The sequence below is a fragment of the Cucumis sativus genome, chromosome 6 (assembly GCF_000004075.3).
Source record: "Cucumis sativus cultivar 9930 chromosome 6, Cucumber_9930_V3, whole genome shotgun sequence".
NCBI lineage: Eukaryota > Viridiplantae > Streptophyta > Magnoliopsida > Cucurbitales > Cucurbitaceae > Cucumis > Cucumis sativus.
This window is the reverse complement of record NC_026660.2, coordinates 13784799-13803055: the sequence shown is the minus strand read 5'-3', so window position 1 is coordinate 13803055 and position 18257 is coordinate 13784799. Positions and strand designations below refer to the sequence as shown.

Sequence of the window (18257 nt, the reverse complement as noted above, 5' to 3'; positions counted from 1 at the left end):
AGAAATTTTAAAATTTGTAGAAGCTGGCCAACATGAATTTGACACTAAAAGATATAAAAAAAACTAGACTAAGGTGGTTTGACACTAAAAATGAAATAGACATGAATTTCAAGTTTCTAATTTTGGTTCATTTTGTTTTTATGGAAGGAGTGAGTTAAATTATTATAAATTGGAGTGATTTTAATATATTAATTAATGAAATTTGAACTTCAATCTTTAAAATTTCAAATCTATTATCTATGGGACCAACTTATAATTAAAACAAAAGTTGAAAATAAATCATTTAAGATTGTAGTTTAACGTTGTGTATTTAAAAAAAGTAGCAACATAATTTAAGATAATATATAACCATTGAAGATAATATATAATTTAGAAAACAAAAACAAATTAACAATATCATCCACAATTACTTGTGTAAGGCTTTTATTACTTGAGAAACAAATTTGAATGGAAATTTGAAGGATTGTGAATTATGGTATGTTGATTAGTTGGGTCGACTACAGACTTTGCGGATCTCGCCTTGCAATCCAGTGAGTGGTTCAATGTCACCCATTTTGATCATAGCTGCCACGAAGTCGGATTCAAAAGCTGCACTGTCATGACTGTAGAGTTCAACCAAAGAATCGGTGGATCCACCATTGTGTAGCACTTGATCAGAGCGGAGCAAAGCCTTTTTCTCCAAAAGATTCTTGTAGTAATTGTTATCGAAAAGGTTTGGGGTTCTGAAGTCAAAAGGAGTACGATTATCGTCTCCTCCATTTCTTGGACAATTCTTTTGTCTTTTCTTAGCAAATGACTTGTCGATATTGGTTTCATTGTAAATACGATTCTTGAAAAACAAACATCTTGCTTTTCCAATTGTGTGAGCACCTGCATGCATGACACAAACCATTATCTCCTAAAAATTTGAAATTTACTTGAGAAGAAACCACTAAAATTTGTGAGTTTAGCTAGGATTCAAAGTATATACATATTCATCCAATAGTTTTTAGTGAAGCAGGCACATTATATAATTTTTGGTCTTCTTATTATTTTAGTGAGAATGAAAACTTTTAAATCGAAGAAAATGATCGATGGAAATATATACCAGATAAAGCAACCAAATCCTTTGGGGAAAGGCCTTTGGTATTGAACCGATTGATGAGAGTGGCAAGGGTGGAGGTCGGTGGAGGAATGGCACCAGTGACATCGGAGAAGCTGGCTGTTTTGGAATCTCTCCTTCCCAATTTCACTTTCCAACTTGGCCCTCCCAACTAAGAGGTTTTTTTTTTTAAACAATATTAACAAAGGAAAAAAATCGATACGATCATCATGATATTCAAATTAAACCAAAATAAGATTGCAACAGACAATTTGAATAAACGTTAAACAAAATAACTCACTGCTACAACAGAGTCACGAGCAGATAAAGTCAAAATATCAGCACAAGAGACAACACCAGGACAAATTTTTTCTATCTTCTCCTTTATATTGGCAATCACATTGAACCCTCTAACAGATCTATTGTTAGGAGCTGCTGTTTGCTCTCCTAAAAATGTAGGAGTATCATCTAGAAGGATCGATCCATCGCAACCCTGGGTAAATTATGATTTGCAATACCAAAATTAGAAAAAGCGAAAAGTAGCTAAAGAACACATGACACAACAGTTTTAATTTTGTAGAGTTTAGAAAAGTGTGATGAATAAATAATAGAAGAAAAGAAAAGAAAGGTTTCCGTACATTGACGAAACAATCGTGAAAGTGGAGACGGAGAAGGGAAGCACCCATGCGAGCTTCCTTAGCAACAGCAGACCGAACACCAGCTCGAACTAGGCTAAGGAGGTTAGGACAAGTGTTGTGGTAGAAGTTGGGAGAAAGATGAGCTGAGGAGGTTCCCATGAGTACTGCCAATAAGACTAATGCTAAAGCCATAGTCGACGTCATATTGTTATGAGAAGAAAAGGTTGTGGTGGCCATTGATTATTGGAAGTAAAATGGAGAGATTATTTGAAGAAAATGAGTAAGAGGTAGGAAAGGAAGCAATGAAGAGACGATGATTGTGGTTTGATGAAGTAAGGGCTTATTTATACATTAAAAAAAAAAAAAAAAACATGAAGGGATATATTAACGTGGAAATGTCTAAAAGATTGGAGAAATTTGGAATTGGCTTCTAGTTGGCTAATGGATATGTTTGGTAGGTTCTCCTTGAATACAATTATTTGATGTAAGTTAATTAGTAGTCAAGATTGAAGGTTTATTTGTATTGTTTAAAAGAAAAGGATAAGAAGAATTTCAAAGAGTTTAGTTTATATTTGCTTGGTATGTTGAAAGCCGTCGTCGTTTTGTCTCTCAGGTACATTTTAAAAAGAATTGAGTATAGTTTTTCAAATTTAGATTTACGTTATTTTATCAACTTCAAATCAAGAAACACTTAAATTAACACATATTCTAATTAAATTTTCATTTGTGCTAAAAGAGGATAATTTTAGATGTAGACAGTTCTAAAACTCAAATCATTTCTTCAAAACTAAATACATCTTCAATGTTGGATATTATATATATATATATATATATATATATGTTAGATTAAACAGAAACAAGAGCTCAAAAATAGGCAAATATATTATGGTGGATGCCAATTAATGAATGATGGTGTGTTTTTGGTATTTTGAAATTGTTAATATTAAATTTTTAAAAAAGACCAATTTTGAAATTTAGACCCTAAATGGTAGAAGGGTTAATTGTAAAAATAATATAATTGTGAAAAGAAAGGACAAAAACAGTGTTGATGAACAAATTTGGAATAAAAAGGTAATTTTGCATTAAGAAAGATTTTTGTTATATTTTTTGGACAGATCAACCAACAAATTGAAATAAGAAGATGGGCGTGAAATGTTAATACAGAATATTTCGCGGGGCGAACATGAGATCTTCGTCGGGGCAATCGCGGCCGGACCTCCCGGTAGGGCCTAATCGCGTCAAGTTTCAATCGGAGACGGAGAGATTGACCGCCGATGTAGGTGGATTGGAAGCTTCATTGCTTCAGATGGTCACTGATCATCAGTACGCCTCTCTCAAGCTCAGGGAAAACTCCGGTTAGTTGCTCTCTTTCTCTACTTCCTTAAACTCTCTCTCTTACGTCTCCATACCCTTTACATTCGGATTTTTTTCCAAATTTCTTAAAATTAAATCCTAACTCCTCCTTCTGAATCATTGCAATAGAGAAGGCGAAGAAAGATGCTATACAGAAGGCGGTACGCGTATCGGATCTTTTAGTTGATGCCGTGAATGGTGGAGTTCAGGAATCTTTTGTCAATCAGAAGTTGATTGAGCTTGAAATTAGGGCTTTAGGGACTACGATTGCAAGATTTACGAAGCAAACCGATCAATGGCTCGCCGCCACTCACGCTTTGAACACTGCTGTTAAGGTTCGTTCTCATTTGGAGAGCAACTACTGAATTTCAAGAAAACACTGCATTTTTATTTTTAGCTGTACATCTGAAATTTAATATGTGAATTCAGCATTGTTGCGAATCAAAGCCTGCTTAATCTTATTACTGACTGAAGAGTTTAGCAGCGTTGTTGGAGTCCGCCAATTCAGTTTTCCAGAACTCTTAAACTTTTCAAGTCAATTCAATGATGTTGAGATGGTATTTGAGCTTGACGGATTACATTGGGGCGCTGTTGATATTGGATATGATACTACTTAGTAACTACATTTGATGTTGAGTCTAGATGTTTACCTATGGCTTCAATTCTGCCCATCTGTTCCTATTAAGAGTTTGGGGCCTATTCGACATTGATCTGTTGTGTTTGTTTTTGGTGTATTTTTAGTTATGTTATTTATATTCTTAGTTTTGGTTAAAACTTTGTATGTTAAATTCATAGCACGGTTAGTGTTGTTCAGACTCGGTTGCCAAGCGGTATCTTCAAAACCAGCCCCACTGTACTCCTCGTATCAATAGAAATATGGATAGTTGCAGTTCCTGAAACTTAGGTTAGGGCTAGTTTGCATTTGTTTTTTGCTAGTCTGCTACTTAAGACAACTTAAGCTATTTATTATTCATTTTAAAATTTTAAGTGGGGTGTAACAATGGGATTTGAGGGAATGAATTCAAGTCATTGTGGCCACTTTCAAGGATTTAATACCCTACAATTTCGGTTGGCAACCAAATGTAGTAAAGCCAAATGATTGCCCCATGAGAATAGTTGAGGTGCACTGAAGTTAGTATGGACAATGGACACTCATGGATGTCAAAAAGAAAAGAAAAAGGTTTCGTTGGCCTTGCAATCCATTCAGCACAACTCTTGGAAACAGTTTGGCTATTCAAGAAAAGGCTACTTTAAAAAACTTCTCAGTTATCGTTTAGGTTTAGAAGATTTTGTTTTGTGTTATGATGGTTTGCTTTCAATGACTTGTGCTTCGCTTTGTTGACACAAGGAGGTAGCTACAGACTTGGAAGAAACACCTTTCAAACTAGTCCATTTCATGAACACACTAAGTAATAAGTATACAAGATAAAAAGACTGCAAAAGTCTAAATAAAACTTAACTTTAACTTTAACTTCCATCTTTGTGATCACTGAATAAACATTTCTCATGATTCTGGACCCTTGATGTTGTCTCATCATTTGAGAGTGAAATGAAAATGTATAGGGCAACAAGACAGAAATAATCTCCTCTCTTTTTTCCTTTTTCTTAAAAAAAGATAGAAATAATCTCTTGGGGACACTTGGGGCAAAAAGTAGAGTTGTTTAGTCTTAGTAGTTGTTAAGTCTGGAGACTCGTTTAGCAATGAGGCCCACGGTGACATAAATCAACAAGGCATGGAATTGTTGTTTAGATCACCATGAGTTAAAGGATTCTTTGGGCCAAACATGCCTGTATTTTTTTAATGAGAATAACCACTTTCAGCGAGAAAAATGAAATGTATGAGGCATACAAAAAACCAAACCCATAAAAGAAGGCTACCCTCTACAAGAAGGGACTCCAACAATGCAAGATCAATCCTAAACAACTGTTGGAATTCTTTCCTTTTTTTCTAGGCTTTTTCCTTGTTAGAATCCTAGAATAATTATGGAAAGATTATGGGAATGTATTCCTTATTTTCCTAAATGTTTTCCTTTTTTATTCCATTGTGTACTCTATTTATTCTCCTTGTACCTATTGCTTTATTCATTAGAAAATAATAACAACAAACAATCGTGGTTTTTCTCCCGGTACTCGGGTTTCCACGTAAATTGGTGTGAACTCGTTGTCTCTCTTTTCAATATGGTATCAGAGCGGGACAATGAAAACACCCTAGAAACCCAAAAAAACCAAACCACTTATGAAAATCAAACAGAAGGGACAGCCATCAATTTTAGTGCTGCCGTAGCTGCTGCCATCGATGCTCGGATGAGTGCTGCCATGGACGAATTATTAAGCCGGCTACAAAACGTCCGAAAATAATTTTTCGTCATTACCGCAGTCGTCCGCGCCGTCACCGGACCACCACGCGCCGCCGGACCACCACGCGCCTGGTTTTCTTCCTCAGACGGCGCCGACCATCCCATCTGTCCAACCCTTTTCTTCGTCCGCGGCCTATATTGCTCCCCACGCCCCGATTTATGTTCTGCCATCTAATTCCAATCGGCTACCACCGCTTCTGCCGTCAAATCTGTATGGCCAGCCACCCAATGATCCTAGCTACCATCCCGATGTTAAAAACTCTCAAATTCACTCAACATTTGAGGTTGGTGAATCTTCGGCATATTCCAACCGTAACGTGCAAGCTTCCTCGGGAATAGTTCATCAACAATTGGAAGGGCTTCGACAACAGATAGCAGCACTTGAGGCTACCTTAGGGACGACATCCACTCTACCGATGTATTCTGAGAATCCGGTAAACTCGTTCCCTAATGTATCCTCTCCTTATGTGACTAATACGGTGGCTCAGTCTTCCATGTATCATCTTTCAGGAGAAAAGTTGAATGGCAACAACTATTTCTCATGGTCTCAGTCAGTAAAGATGGTCCTCGAAGGACGACAAAAATTTAGCTTTCTGACAGGGAAATACCTCGCCCCTACCGGGCGACCCACATGAACGATATTGGAAGGCAGAAGACTCTATTCTTCGATCCATATTGATCAATAGTATGGAACCTCAAATTGGCAAGCCGTTATTGTTTGCTGCAACAGCCAAGGATATTTGGGACACAGCCCAGACACTTTACTCAAAACGTCAGAATGCCTCTCGTCTATACACGCTGAGAAAGCAAGTTCATGAATGCAAGCAAGGAACCATGGATGTCACATCCTTTTTCAATAAGCTTTCTCTTATATGGCAAGAAATGGACCTATGCAGAGAACTAGTCTGGCGTGATCCCACTGATGGTGTACAGTACTCGAGAATTGAAGAGAATGACAGGATTTATGACTTTCTTGCTGGTCTTAATCCTAAGTTTGATGTAGTTCGAGGGCGTATACTAGGTCAAAGACCGATTCCCTCCCTGATGGAAGTTTGCTCTGAAATCCGCCTCGAGGAAGATCGCACAAGTGCTATGAATATTTCCGCAACCCCTACTATTGACTCTGCTGCTTTTAGTGCAAGATCTTCTAACAGTAGCAGTGACAAGCATAATGGAAAACCAATTCCTGTCTGCGAGCATTGCAAAAAACAATGGCATACCAAAGAACAATGTTGGAAGTTACATGGTCGTCCCCCAGGAAGTAAGAAACGCCCTTCCAACGACAAACAGAACACAGGGCGGGCGTATGTGAGTGAGTCTGCTGAACCTCCTCAACAATCCGATCCACACAAAAACCAAACTGATCTCAGTCTTGCCACTTTAGGTGCCATTGTCCAATCAGGTATACCTCATTCCTTCGGTCTTGTTAGTATTGATGGGAAGAACCCCTGGATTCTGGATTCTGGTGCCACAGATCATTTGACTGGGTCCTCTGAACATTTTGTATCTTACATTCCTTGTGCTGGGAACGAGACAATTAGAATTGCAGATGGCTCCTTGGCCCCCATTGCTGGAAAGGGGAAGATTTCTCCTTGTGCAGGGCTCTCCTTACATAATGTTTTGCATGTGCCCAAACTATCTTATAATTTGCTTTCGATAAGCAAGATCACTCATGAGTTAAACTGCAAAGCAATATTCTTACCTGATTCTGTCTCTTTTCAGGACTTGAGCTCGGGAGGATGATTGGCACTGCCCGGCATAGTAGGGGACTCTACCTCCTTGATGACGATACCTCTTCTAGTAGCATTCCTAGGACTAGTCTCTTATCTTCCTATTTCACTACTTCTGAACAAGATTGTATGTTGTGGCATTTTCGTTTAGGCCACCCTAATTTTCAATATATGAAACATTTATTTCCACATCTCTTCTCTAAAGTTGAGATGACTACCTTATCTTGTGATGTGTGTATTCAGGCCAAACAACATCGAGTCTCTTTTCCCTCACAACCATACAAACCAACCCAACCCTTCACTCTTGTTCATAGTGATGTCTGGGGACCATCCAAGATAACAACCTCATCTGGAAAACGGTGGTTCGTAACCTTCATTGATGATCATACCCGTCTTACCTGGGTCTACCTTATCACTGATAAATCTGAGGTTTCCTCTATGTTTCAAAATTTCTATCACACCATTGAAACACAATTCCATCAAAAAATTGCTATTCTTCGGAGTGATAATGGTCGGGAATTCCAAAACCATAACCTTAGTGAATTTCTTGCTTCCAAGGGGATTGTTCATCAAAACTCGTGCGCCTACACTCCTCAACAAAATGGAGTGGCCGAGCGAAAAAACCGTCACCTTCTGGAAGTAGCCCGTTCCCTTATGCTTTCTACTTCCCTTCCTTCATACTTGTGGGGAGATGCTATTCTTACAGCAGCTCATTTAATCAATAGAATGCCTTCTCGTATTCTTCATCTTCAAACTCCCTTAGATTGTCTTAAGGAGTCCTACCCATCGACTCGTCATGTTTCTGAGGTTCCTCTTCGTGTGTTTGGGTGTACCGCTTATGTCCATAATTTTGGCCCTAATCAAACCAAATTTACCCCTCGGGCTCAGGCATGTGTGTTTGTTGGGTATCCCCCTCACCAGCGTGGTTATAAATGTTTTCACCCACCATCCAGAAAATACTTTGTCACTATGGATGTTACTTTCTGTGAGGATCGACCCTACTTTCCCGTTAGCCATCTTCAGGGGGAGAGTGTGAGTGAAGAGTCTAACAACACCTTTGAATTCATCGAACCCACTCCTAGTATCGTGTCTAACATCATTCCTCATTCCATAGTCCTACCCACAAACCAAGTCCCCTGGAAAACGTACTACAGGAGGAATCACAAAAAGGAAGTCGGTTCCCCTACTAGTCAGCCGCCGGCTCCAGTCCAAGACTCTGAACCTCCTCGAGATCAAGGTATGGAAAACCCTACTGAACCCTGTACTAAGAATATGATAAGTGAGAATGACAGGTCTAATGTTGCTGTTCTTGAAAACGTGGAAGAAAAGGACAGTGGTGATGAGATTGAGGTCAGAATAGAAACCCGTAATAATGAAGCGGAACAGGGTCATACAGGAAAATCAGATGAGTATGATTCCTCTCTTGACATTCCCATTGCTCTGAGAAAAGGCACCAGGTCTTGTACTAAACACCCCATTTGCAATTATGTTTCCTACGATAGTCTCTCTCCTCAGTTCAGAGCTTTTACAGCAAGCCTTGACTCTACCATAATACCAAAAGATATCTACACTGCTTTAAAGTATCCTGAATGGAAGAATGCTGTCATGGAAGAGATGAAAGCTCTTGAAAAGAATAGTACTTGGGACATTTGTACTCTACCTAAGGGACACAAAACTGTGGGATGCAAATGGGTGTTCTCTCTCAAATACAAAGCTGATGGTACTCTTGACAGACACAAGGCAAGGTTAGTTGCGAAGGGATTTACTCAAACCTATGGTATTGACTATTCAGAAACTTTTTCTCCAGTTGCTAAGTTGAATACTATTAGAGTTCTGTTATCTGTTGCTGTGAACAAAGATTGGCCTTTATATCAGCTGGATGTTAAGAATGCCTTTTTGAATGGAGACCTCGTAGAGGAAGTCTACATGAGCCCTCCGCCTGGATTTGAAGCCCAGTTTGGTCAGCATGTGTGTAAACTCCAGAAATCTATATATGGTCTGAAACAGTCTCCCAGAGCATGGTTTGACAGATTCACTACCTTTGTCAAGTCCCAAGGGTACAGGCAGGGACACTCTGATCATACTTTATTTACAAAGGTTTCCAAAACAGGAAAGATTGCTGTTCTAATAGTTTATGTGGATGACATTGTTTTGACTGGAGATGATCAGGCAGAAATCAGTCAACTAAAGCAGAGAATGGGCGATGAGTTTGAAATCAAGGATTTGGGAAATTTGAAATATTTCCTTGGAATGGAGGTGGCCAGATCTAAAGAAGGTATCTCCGTATCTCAAAGAAAATACATCCTTGATTTGTTAACCGAGACAGGTATGTTAGGATGTCGTCCCACTGACACTCCTATTGAATTCAACTGCAAACTAGGAAACTCTGATGATCAAGTTCCAGTTGATAAAGAACAGTATCAACGCCTCGTGGGTAAATTAATTTACTTATCTCATACTCGTCCTGATATTTCCTTTGCTGTGAGTGTTGTCAGCCAGTTTATGCAGACCCCTAATGAGGAACACATGAAAGCTGTCAACAGAATCTTGAGATACTTAAAATCAACACCTGGTAAAGGGCTGATGTTTAGAAAAACAGACAGAAAGACCATTGAGGCATACACTGACTCGGATTGGGCAGGATCTGTTGTTGACAGAAAATCTACCTCTGGTTATTGTACCTTTGTTTGGGGCAATCTTGTAACTTGGAGGAGTAAGAAGCAAAGTGTTGTGGCCAGGAGCAGCGCTGAGGCTGAATATAGAGCTATGAGTTTAGGAATATGTGAGGAAATTTGGCTTCAGAAAGTTTTGACAGATCTTCATCAGGAATGTGAGACACCATTGAAGCTTTTCTGTGATAATAAAGCCGCTATTAGTATTGCTAACAACCCTGTTCAACATGATAGAACTAAACATGTTGAGATTGATCGACATTTTATCAAAGAAAAACTTGACAGTGGGAGCATATGCATTCCGTACATCCCTTCGAGTCAACAGGTTGCTGATGTTCTTACCAAAGGGCTTCTCAGACCAAACTTCGACTTTTGCGTTAGCAAGTTGGGCCTCATTGATATTTACGTCCCAACTTGAGGGGGAGTGTTGGAATTCTTTCCTTTTTTTCTAGGCTTTTTCCTTGTTAGAATCCTAGAATAATTATGGAAAGATTATGGGAATGTATTCCTTATTTTCCTAAATCTTTTCCTTTTTTATTCCATTGTGTACTCTATTTATTCTCCCATGTACCTATTGTTTTATTCATTAGAAAATAATAACAACAAACAATCGTGGTTTTTCTCCCGGTACTCGGGTTTCCACGTAAATTGGTGTGAACTCGTTGTCTCTCTTTTCAATGAGAACAATTACTAAAGGGCTTTGAAATCGAGGCTAGAGAGAAACATGAAAACGAACAATGGACTAGAGCTCACTGGGTCCCTCTCAAGACCCCTGAACACCCTTCTGTTTTTCTCATCCTACAAAAGCTCATAACAAGCACACATGCTGGAAAACCAAAGAAACTGGCCTTTCTCCCTGAATGACGGATTGAGAAGGGACTCCACAATCATAACTGAGCTCACTAACATGCTGATAGACCTCCTATCATACACCAATACAGCAGAAGGAATAAAAGAAGAACATGAGAGTGGCACGTGTGTAATGAAGTCAGTTTTTAGTGCTCGTGTTAAAGAGTCTGTTATTTCTGTAGTATAAATACTTCTTGTTTTTAGGAGGGAAAGACAGTTAGAAAGTTGAAAAACGAAATTAGTCCTTTGTACACCTTTGAGAGATCCGCAGAGAATGTTGAGGGTTTGGAATTGAGATTCATCTCAATTCGGAATTTTCTTACATTGTAGCACATTGATTGTCAACCAATAAAGTCTACCGATTGAATTCAAGGTTGAGTCCCAACACATGCCTTTATTGTTTTGTCAGATGCATATAAAAAATTTCAATTTTCCAGAGCTAAACTAACATGCCTTTATTGTTTTGTCAGATACATATAGAAAATCTCAATTTTTCACAGGATTTTGGACAGTTTTAGCCGTGCTTGTGCACATTGTTTCTTGACCTTAACCTTTGTAAAACATTGAGCAACTTCGTATTTTGGATCTGCAGAACCTAAAACTGTGATTAGTTTTAACGCTTGAATCACTCAATAAGTTTTTTAGTTAAAGATTTGAACTAAAAGAAACCAGGTGCACATTGTCTTTTCACATGATTCTTTCCTCCTTTAATCTTGTTTTTTAAAATTTTATGAAACAATTGCTTTCATTGAGAAGAAATGAAAGAATACATGGCAAAGAGAAAAAAAGGCACCAAAACAACCCAACTAAAGGTAGGGGTTCCAACTAAGGGAAATGTTTCTTAGAGTGTAGTTACAAAAAAATTTGAAACCAAACCTAAAGGGACACAAGAAATGTTGTCAAAGAACAAACCTCACAAGGGTCCCTTTCCCTCCCTCAGTAGTTTTGTGGATACCATAACAAGTGTTGAATAATGGGAGTAATATTCATTAAGGAGAAATAACTCCACTTGCTTGAATACATTACACAGAAGCCCTATTTATAGGGTCTGATGTACAAATAACCAACTAAATCAGTTATAACAAATAACAAAAAGCTACAAAAAGTACAACAAAATTTACAACTTATTTACAAAGTCTCTAATAGTTTTATCTACTGTTTATTCTTAATACCTAAGCATTGTTTCGTTCACTATAGCTATCCTTTTTAATCAGTAATTGACAACCTCTTATGTAATCACCTTTTGGTGTTTGGGGTTCTCCCCTGATTTTATTGATCGATAGAAGATTTCTTTTACCAAAAAAAAAAAAAAAATCATAATCTTGAAAATGTAAGATAGGGAGGGCACTCTGATTTCCTTTCCTTCATGATTTCGTCATATTCCCCTTTGAGTTTCTTTTAGATCTTTTTCGATTTGATATGTTATTCATACTAATTTGATGTGTTTATTTTGTAGGAAATTGGAGATTTTGAGAACTGGATAAAGACCATCGATTTCGATTGTAAAAGCATCACTACGGCCATCCATAACATTTACCAAGACTGAAATGCTTGTAGTTAAAAAGTCAACCAGAATGTAGTCTGTAGAGTCGAGAAAAAGATAGATCCTCATCCTCTGCTTTAAGTTTCTCTGAACCGATGCCGCCGTACATGGTTTGATAAGTTCAAAAGGTGCAGCATGCCCAGATGAAAACTTTTGGTAGCTTATAACACCAATCACCTGGAGTCTGCTACCTCGCTACCGTGTAAAATGATTTTTCGACTGTGTTTTTTATGTTCACTGATTTGTTCTTCATTAGAACAGTGCATGTTACCATTTTGCCCATTTATTGCTTATGTAAACTGCAGCCTTCTTTGTACAACTGTTAGCAGCTGCCATGTAATAATAATTTCTACCTTCTTTCAATTTTTGGTATCCCTATTGTACTCTGTCCATTAATATTCAGCTTCATAATGCTTTACCATTTTATTTTTCGGTGACCGATAACAATGTCGCTTTTTACCTTTCACTTTTTTTCTCCCAACAGATTACTGTATCTTTGTTGTCAAATTCAGCCATTATCTCATTTCCTAGAGTGTGGAGGAGTCCCGACGATTCCGATGTCACTTTCTAAGTTAACTCTGGATTTGTCTTGGCTTGGACATCAACGGAGCTCAGTTTTGGATTTGGAGAATGCCCATTCTGACTTCCGAGGTACACCATAACCTTGTTATTAAAATGATGATGCATCATATTCTGCTTGCGCATGAATACAAGTGATGAAGTCTAAGACTAAGTAATACACCAATCTTCCTTTTGTCTTTAGACCAATTTTGTAGTAGCTTTAGGTCATTAAAAGTATGAAAAGCAGTTGGAAAATATTATTGTTTTTTCCTGTGCTGAATCCTTTTTGAAAAAACAAAATCACTCAAGGGCAAACTATATTTTTACTCCCCGATTTTTAAGAATAGATACATTTGGTCATTGAGTTTTTAAGTTGTCATTAGTCAAGTTTTTTAGAATAGGTTTAAAATGTCTCCAACCTATTTTGATTTTGATTTTGATTTTATATAATTATCTGAAATTTTGAATTACACAGATATGTTTAAAAAATAATCTTGAATTTTGAAAAAAATTATTATCTTAATAAAAAATTTATGGCATGGATCTTTTAAACCTTTCACAAAGCTTGGGAGTGTATGACGAAAGCAGTTGATTATTATATTCTTAGGTCATGTTTGAAGTCTAGATTATTATAGTTTTATTTATAATAGCATGTGTTTGAGGTATAAATTATATTAGTTTGAAAAAGAAAAAAAATAGTGCAAGCTAACTGATTCTATAGCAAAGACTAAAAAAAAGGATGAATGTAAACTAATAAAAACGGTAAAAAATAGTTAATATTCTAATAAATTAGAGTTTTGAAGAGTGTTGATTGTAGCTCACTACTGAGAATACAAAATTATTTTTGGTGTATAAAATAGTCAGGGTCCTAAACACTCTTAGGAACTAAAAGGATTCATTTTGAAAAATACTTAGAGTCAATGAATCTATTTTAGAAAATCTAGTCTAAAAAAGTATGCTTCTAAAAAGATAAATTTTCCTTTACTCAATCTGGATTGTGTTTTTTTGAGTTTGAATAGTTTTTGTTTTAAAAACAGAATCACTTTTTATTATAACTTTCAATGACATCATTGTTCCTCAAAATGTTTCAAATAAAATATTACAGTGACTATTACTTGTTCTAAAAGACAACTTCAATTCAATTATGTCAATCATTTCGATGATATTTTTTATTACTACTGTTTTTTAATACGACACTTGATTTTCCTCAAACATTAAACAAGCTTTTCCGTTACCAGTATGCAACTCACAAATTTTCCAACAACGATTTATATTTTATCTCAAGAACTATTTTATTCTGAAATTGCATGCATAGTCAAATAGATATTCCTGATTGTTTAGAATATTTCATCCCAATACATCATGGCCTTAGTTTAGGGTCTCCCTTGATGATATAAAGTTAAATAAGGTCGAGTTGATAGTTCAGAAATTATTTTCTTTCTACTGGAGGATTTCAGTACAACACTTATGGATGTAAATAAGGGTATAGTTAGTTAAAATAGAAGACAGCTGTAGTTAGTAAAACAGTTAAGCTGTAATTAGTTGAAACAATTAAATACTTAACTGGTTCAAAAACAGTTACTTGCAACTGTTTACAAATCCTCAATGAATACTTCATCTCTTATCCATTACTGACAGAGAATTCATTGTTTAGAAAATAAGATTTACTTAAATTACATCACTTATCTATTAGCTCTTAGCGTAGATATGGATGCAAGGCACGACACGACACAAGCACGGTGACCTGTCATTTTTTATTAACTTAGGGCATATACACGTTAACTTGTTAAGGATATGTTTATAAAAATATATGCATTTCTCTTAAATAAAGAAATTAGTTATACGTATTTTGTTTATTAGTTTTGTAAGGTTGTACGTCTACTTATCATACCTAACTAGCCTTTTGATATATGTCAAACAAATGTTGGTCCATTATGGATTGATTCTGTTCAACTAGTGTCTAATATATATATTTGCTTGTGTTAGTGTTTGATACATGTCCAAGTGTCTAAACTTGTCAAAACATAGACACTCTAACTAAACTAACATGGTCGTGCTTCTTAGTCTATTTTAGCGTCCAATCACAATATAATCCCACCTTTACAAGTTATTGTTTGCTTTTTAATATAAATTGTGTCAATAATTGGAGGAAAAAAAGTGTGGATAAAGACAGGTAGGCGGTGGAGGAATGGGGCAAATGTAGTAGGTAAAGCAAATCCAAAGCTTTAAATTATAAACCAAGTTTGGTAGAGACCAACCTAATCTCCTCTCATCAAGAACAGTTGACTTGGCTATGAAGGGTGAAGTGTTTCACAAGTTGATGAATTAATATAAAATTTGGTCAAAACCAATTTTTGAGTTTAATTTGTGTCTCTTTGTAAGGCATTGACCCCCCCCCCCCAAACAACACTTTTATTATTCCCTTTTGACTGGATGATCTTGAGATATGAGAATAGTTTAGACTTGATGATCTTGAGATATGAGAATAGTTTAGACTTCAAATATCTTTTTTTCAAGAAAATTTGATTACGAAGGCTTCAAATGGCAGAATTATGGGCATTAGGCAGTGTGTTTCTACTTCTACGAGCCAATTGCATATGGATCGATATGAGAATAGTTTAGACTTGATGATCTTGAGATATGAGAATAGTTTAAATATCTTTTTTTTTCAAGAAAATTTGATTACGAAGGCTTCAAATGGCAGAATTATGGGCATTAGGCAGTGTGTTTCTACTTCTACAAGCCAATTGCATATGGATCGATATGAGAATAGTTTAGACTTGATGATCTTGAGATATGAGAATAGTTTAGACTTCAAATATCTTTTTTTCAAGAAAATTTGATTACGAAGGCTTCAAATGGCAGAATTATGGGCATTAGGCAGTGTGTTTCTACTTCTACGAGCCAATTGCATATGGATCGATATGAGAATAGTTTAGACTTGATGATCTTGAGATATGAGAATAGTTTAGACTTTAAATATCTTTTTTTCAGGAAAATTTGATTACGAAGACTTCAAATGGCAGAATTATGGGCATTAGGCCGTGTGTATCTACTTCTATGAGCCAATTGCATAGGGAACAATATTGGCATTGATTGGTAAAATTTGTGTGTGTGATAATGTAGAGGATGCAAAGGTAAACGATGGAATGATGGAATTAGTTTGGTTCATATATTTAGGGTTTGTTTACAAGTCTTTGAAATTTAGGTGGCAATATATTGTAAAGGGTATAAGTTAGAGTGGTAATCAGATAACCACCGGATGATGTTAATAATAGTAAAGAAATTGTAAGTGGTGTTTACTTTTCTATGTTATGGAAATGAAATTTAAATGATTAACCTTAACAAAATGTCATTTTATGTATATTTTCTTTTTATTAATTTTAGAATACCCTATTTAGGTTATTTACATCGATTCATTCTTTTTATTTAGTTATTAAAATTGTATATCTAACAAAATTTAATACCCAATCTAAAAAACCTCGGATTTAAAAGACTTATAGTAGTTATTTAAATTTGGTCAATCTAATTTAAATTAGTAGTTATTTAAATTTGGTCAATCTAATTTAAATTTGGTGGTCGGTTTATTTTTTTCAAAATAATCTTAAAATCAATGAGTGAGACAAGGATGGAATGGTTGAGATATTGATTGATGAAGTCAAGAACTCAAATTCAAAGATTAAAAACTCAAATTTCATGAATTTTGTTGATGGTGTTCACAAGAGAATGGAGTGAGGAGTTTAATTTAGGGACTGAAAAAGAAGAAGAGACTCAAGGGAAGTGATAAAAAAATGATATATAATAAAATATAAAACGAGAGGAAAATGACAAATGGTGTAAGGAAGAAAAAACAATATATAGGATCGATGGTATGTAATCATTATAGAATATGGTTTAAGATATTTTTCCACAATTTCAAATTTACATGCGAAGAAGGAGTGTTAAATGATATAATATTAAATTTATATTAACTCATGTGAATTGGACCAGATGTAAATTTTTTTTTGAAAATAAGCAGTTTATGTCACATCTTTTTGTCGAGTGTGCAAATATGACAAATTTTGTTAATTAATTTCTCTAATTTGTGTCTTTTAGCCTTTATTACATTAATTATATTGAAAATGACAAAGTTACCCCGTGTGCTTCTTGTTGGTTTTTCCTTTACACTTTCCTTTCCAGTCTCCTTCGTTTTGATTTGGACACCTTCTTCTTCCTTTTTTGTTCACGATTTCTACGTTCTACGTCACTATCCGTCAGTCACTTTGTACCATTTTGATTTGGACCATCTTCTTCTTTCTTTTCCATTTACGCTTTTTGTATTCTACATTGATTTCCATCGGTTTTCTTTGTACGATTTTGATTCCGAAAAGCTTAGGTAGTTTTCGATTTCCTCTCATTTTTGTTTTCACTTTCTGTGTTCTACATCGATTTTGTTTTTCTTTTTCTACGTTCATTTCCTCCTCATAGCTATGTTTCAAAAATGAAAGTATCAATAATTGACTTAACCAATCACAAGACCTCCTCCTTTAAAGAAGCCAAATCTACCTTCATTTGTCTAACCTTCGTTCTAAGAGAATCCTCTTTCCTGGAACCAACCATTCCTTTTTTCTTTTTCTTTTTTTAATTGAAGTTGTCTTCATAAGTTTACTACATTTTTATACGCTCATCTTTCTTCAATTCCATCTAATGCTTCATTAACAAAACATTAGAAATAATTTGAATACACTTCAAAGGTAGATGGATTTAAAGACACGACTCAAAAATAAACAAAATATGTAAAATGTAATAAGTTAGTGATATCAAAGTGTAAATGATAGTAAAGAAGTAATGGCTGTATTTGGTAAATTTTCATTACTAGTTTTAAAGATTCGATCGTGAAGGTATTTCTAATTAATCTTTTTTCTGTTAGTTTTCATTTTAACATTCTAGGCTAATCTCCACTAGTCTAAGTTACAATTCCAATACGTTGATCCGCTTAGGTATGATTTCGTATGTCCAAACTAACAAGACTTGTGGAAAACCTTGTAATGTGTAGCTTGCACCTTTCGATTGTGAAACCGTTCTAAAAAATTATATTATTTAGATCGAAGACTAACCTACTCCACGGAAAACTATTCAACATTTCATCATTTTTTATCATCTCAACTTCTTTCCAATCCAAAACATTGTGCATATGTTTACAATGATAAAAAGTGGTAAGATGTTTAAGTTTGCAATTTTCACGACTGTCTCGTCATCGTGTAAAGGTGTTGTAATGAAGATACCATCTCTGGACAAGTGTGGTTTTTATGCAGATCATTGGTCAATTCTTAACCAATGTTTCAATTATATCCATTTTTAAGTAATAATGAACCTTTACTGCATGTGATGGTGCGTCCTGTTACATTATATTTTCAATAAGTTAATCAATAGATAATGAAATGAAGTAAAATATAAGTTAATTGATAGGAAATCTACCTACTTCAGTAGCATT

The 18257-nt window shown here is 35.7% G+C and overlaps 2 protein-coding genes across 3 annotated transcripts; one reads left to right on the top strand and one right to left on the bottom strand.

The window, feature by feature from the left end:
• Positions 1-387: 387 nt before the first annotated feature.
• LOC101208108 (peroxidase 4) lies at positions 388-2080 on the bottom strand. Its single transcript, XM_031886944.1, has 4 exons — positions 1720-2080; positions 1383-1574; positions 1088-1253; positions 388-870 (listed from the first exon to the last, which is right to left on the bottom strand). The coding sequence occupies exons 1-4, from the start codon at positions 1954-1956 to the stop codon at positions 485-487; spliced, it is 981 nt and encodes a 326-aa protein (XP_031742804.1). The 5' UTR covers positions 1957-2080; the 3' UTR covers positions 388-484.
• Positions 2081-2829: 749 nt separating this feature from the next.
• LOC101209072 (biogenesis of lysosome-related organelles complex 1 subunit 1) lies at positions 2830-12595 on the top strand. Of its 2 annotated transcripts, none has more exons than XM_031886945.1 (3): positions 2830-3074; positions 3202-3407; positions 3502-3889. In XM_031886945.1, exons 1-3 carry the CDS (start codon positions 2903-2905, stop codon positions 3526-3528), a joined length of 405 nt encoding a protein of 134 aa, XP_031742805.1. In that variant the 5' UTR covers positions 2830-2902; the 3' UTR covers positions 3529-3889. The 2 variants fall into 2 exon arrangements, with proteins under 2 accessions (XP_031742805.1, XP_011657181.1); XM_011658879.2 differs by lacking the exon at positions 3502-3889 and adding an exon at positions 12137-12595 and having other exon boundaries at positions 2831-3074.
• The last annotated feature ends 5662 nt before the right edge of the window (positions 12596-18257 follow it).

What these genes read in the sequence shown, in the direction of transcription:
- LOC101209072 (XM_011658879.2), top strand. Translation starts at nt 2,903, where the DNA reads ATGAGATCTTCGTCGGGGCAATCGCGGCCGGACCTCCCGGTAGGGCCT. An exon ending in CAAGCTCAGGGAAAACTCCG is followed by an intron (nt 3,075 to 3,201) that starts GTTAGTTGCTCT and finishes TCATTGCAATAG; the next exon opens with AGAAGGCGAAGAAAGATGCT. An exon ending in CTTTGAACACTGCTGTTAAG is followed by an intron (nt 3,408 to 12,136) that starts GTTCGTTCTCAT and finishes TTTATTTTGTAG; the next exon opens with GAAATTGGAGATTTTGAGAA.
- LOC101208108 (XM_031886944.1), bottom strand. Translation starts at nt 1,956, where the DNA reads ATGGCCACCACAACCTTTTCTTCTCATAACAATATGACGTCGACTATG. An exon ending in TTCACGATTGTTTCGTCAAT is followed by an intron (nt 1,575 to 1,719) that starts GTACGGAAACCT and finishes TAATTTACCCAG; the next exon opens with GGTTGCGATGGATCGATCCT. An exon ending in GGATTTGGTTGCTTTATCTG is followed by an intron (nt 871 to 1,087) that starts GTATATATTTCC and finishes TCATGCATGCAG; the next exon opens with GTGCTCACACAATTGGAAAA.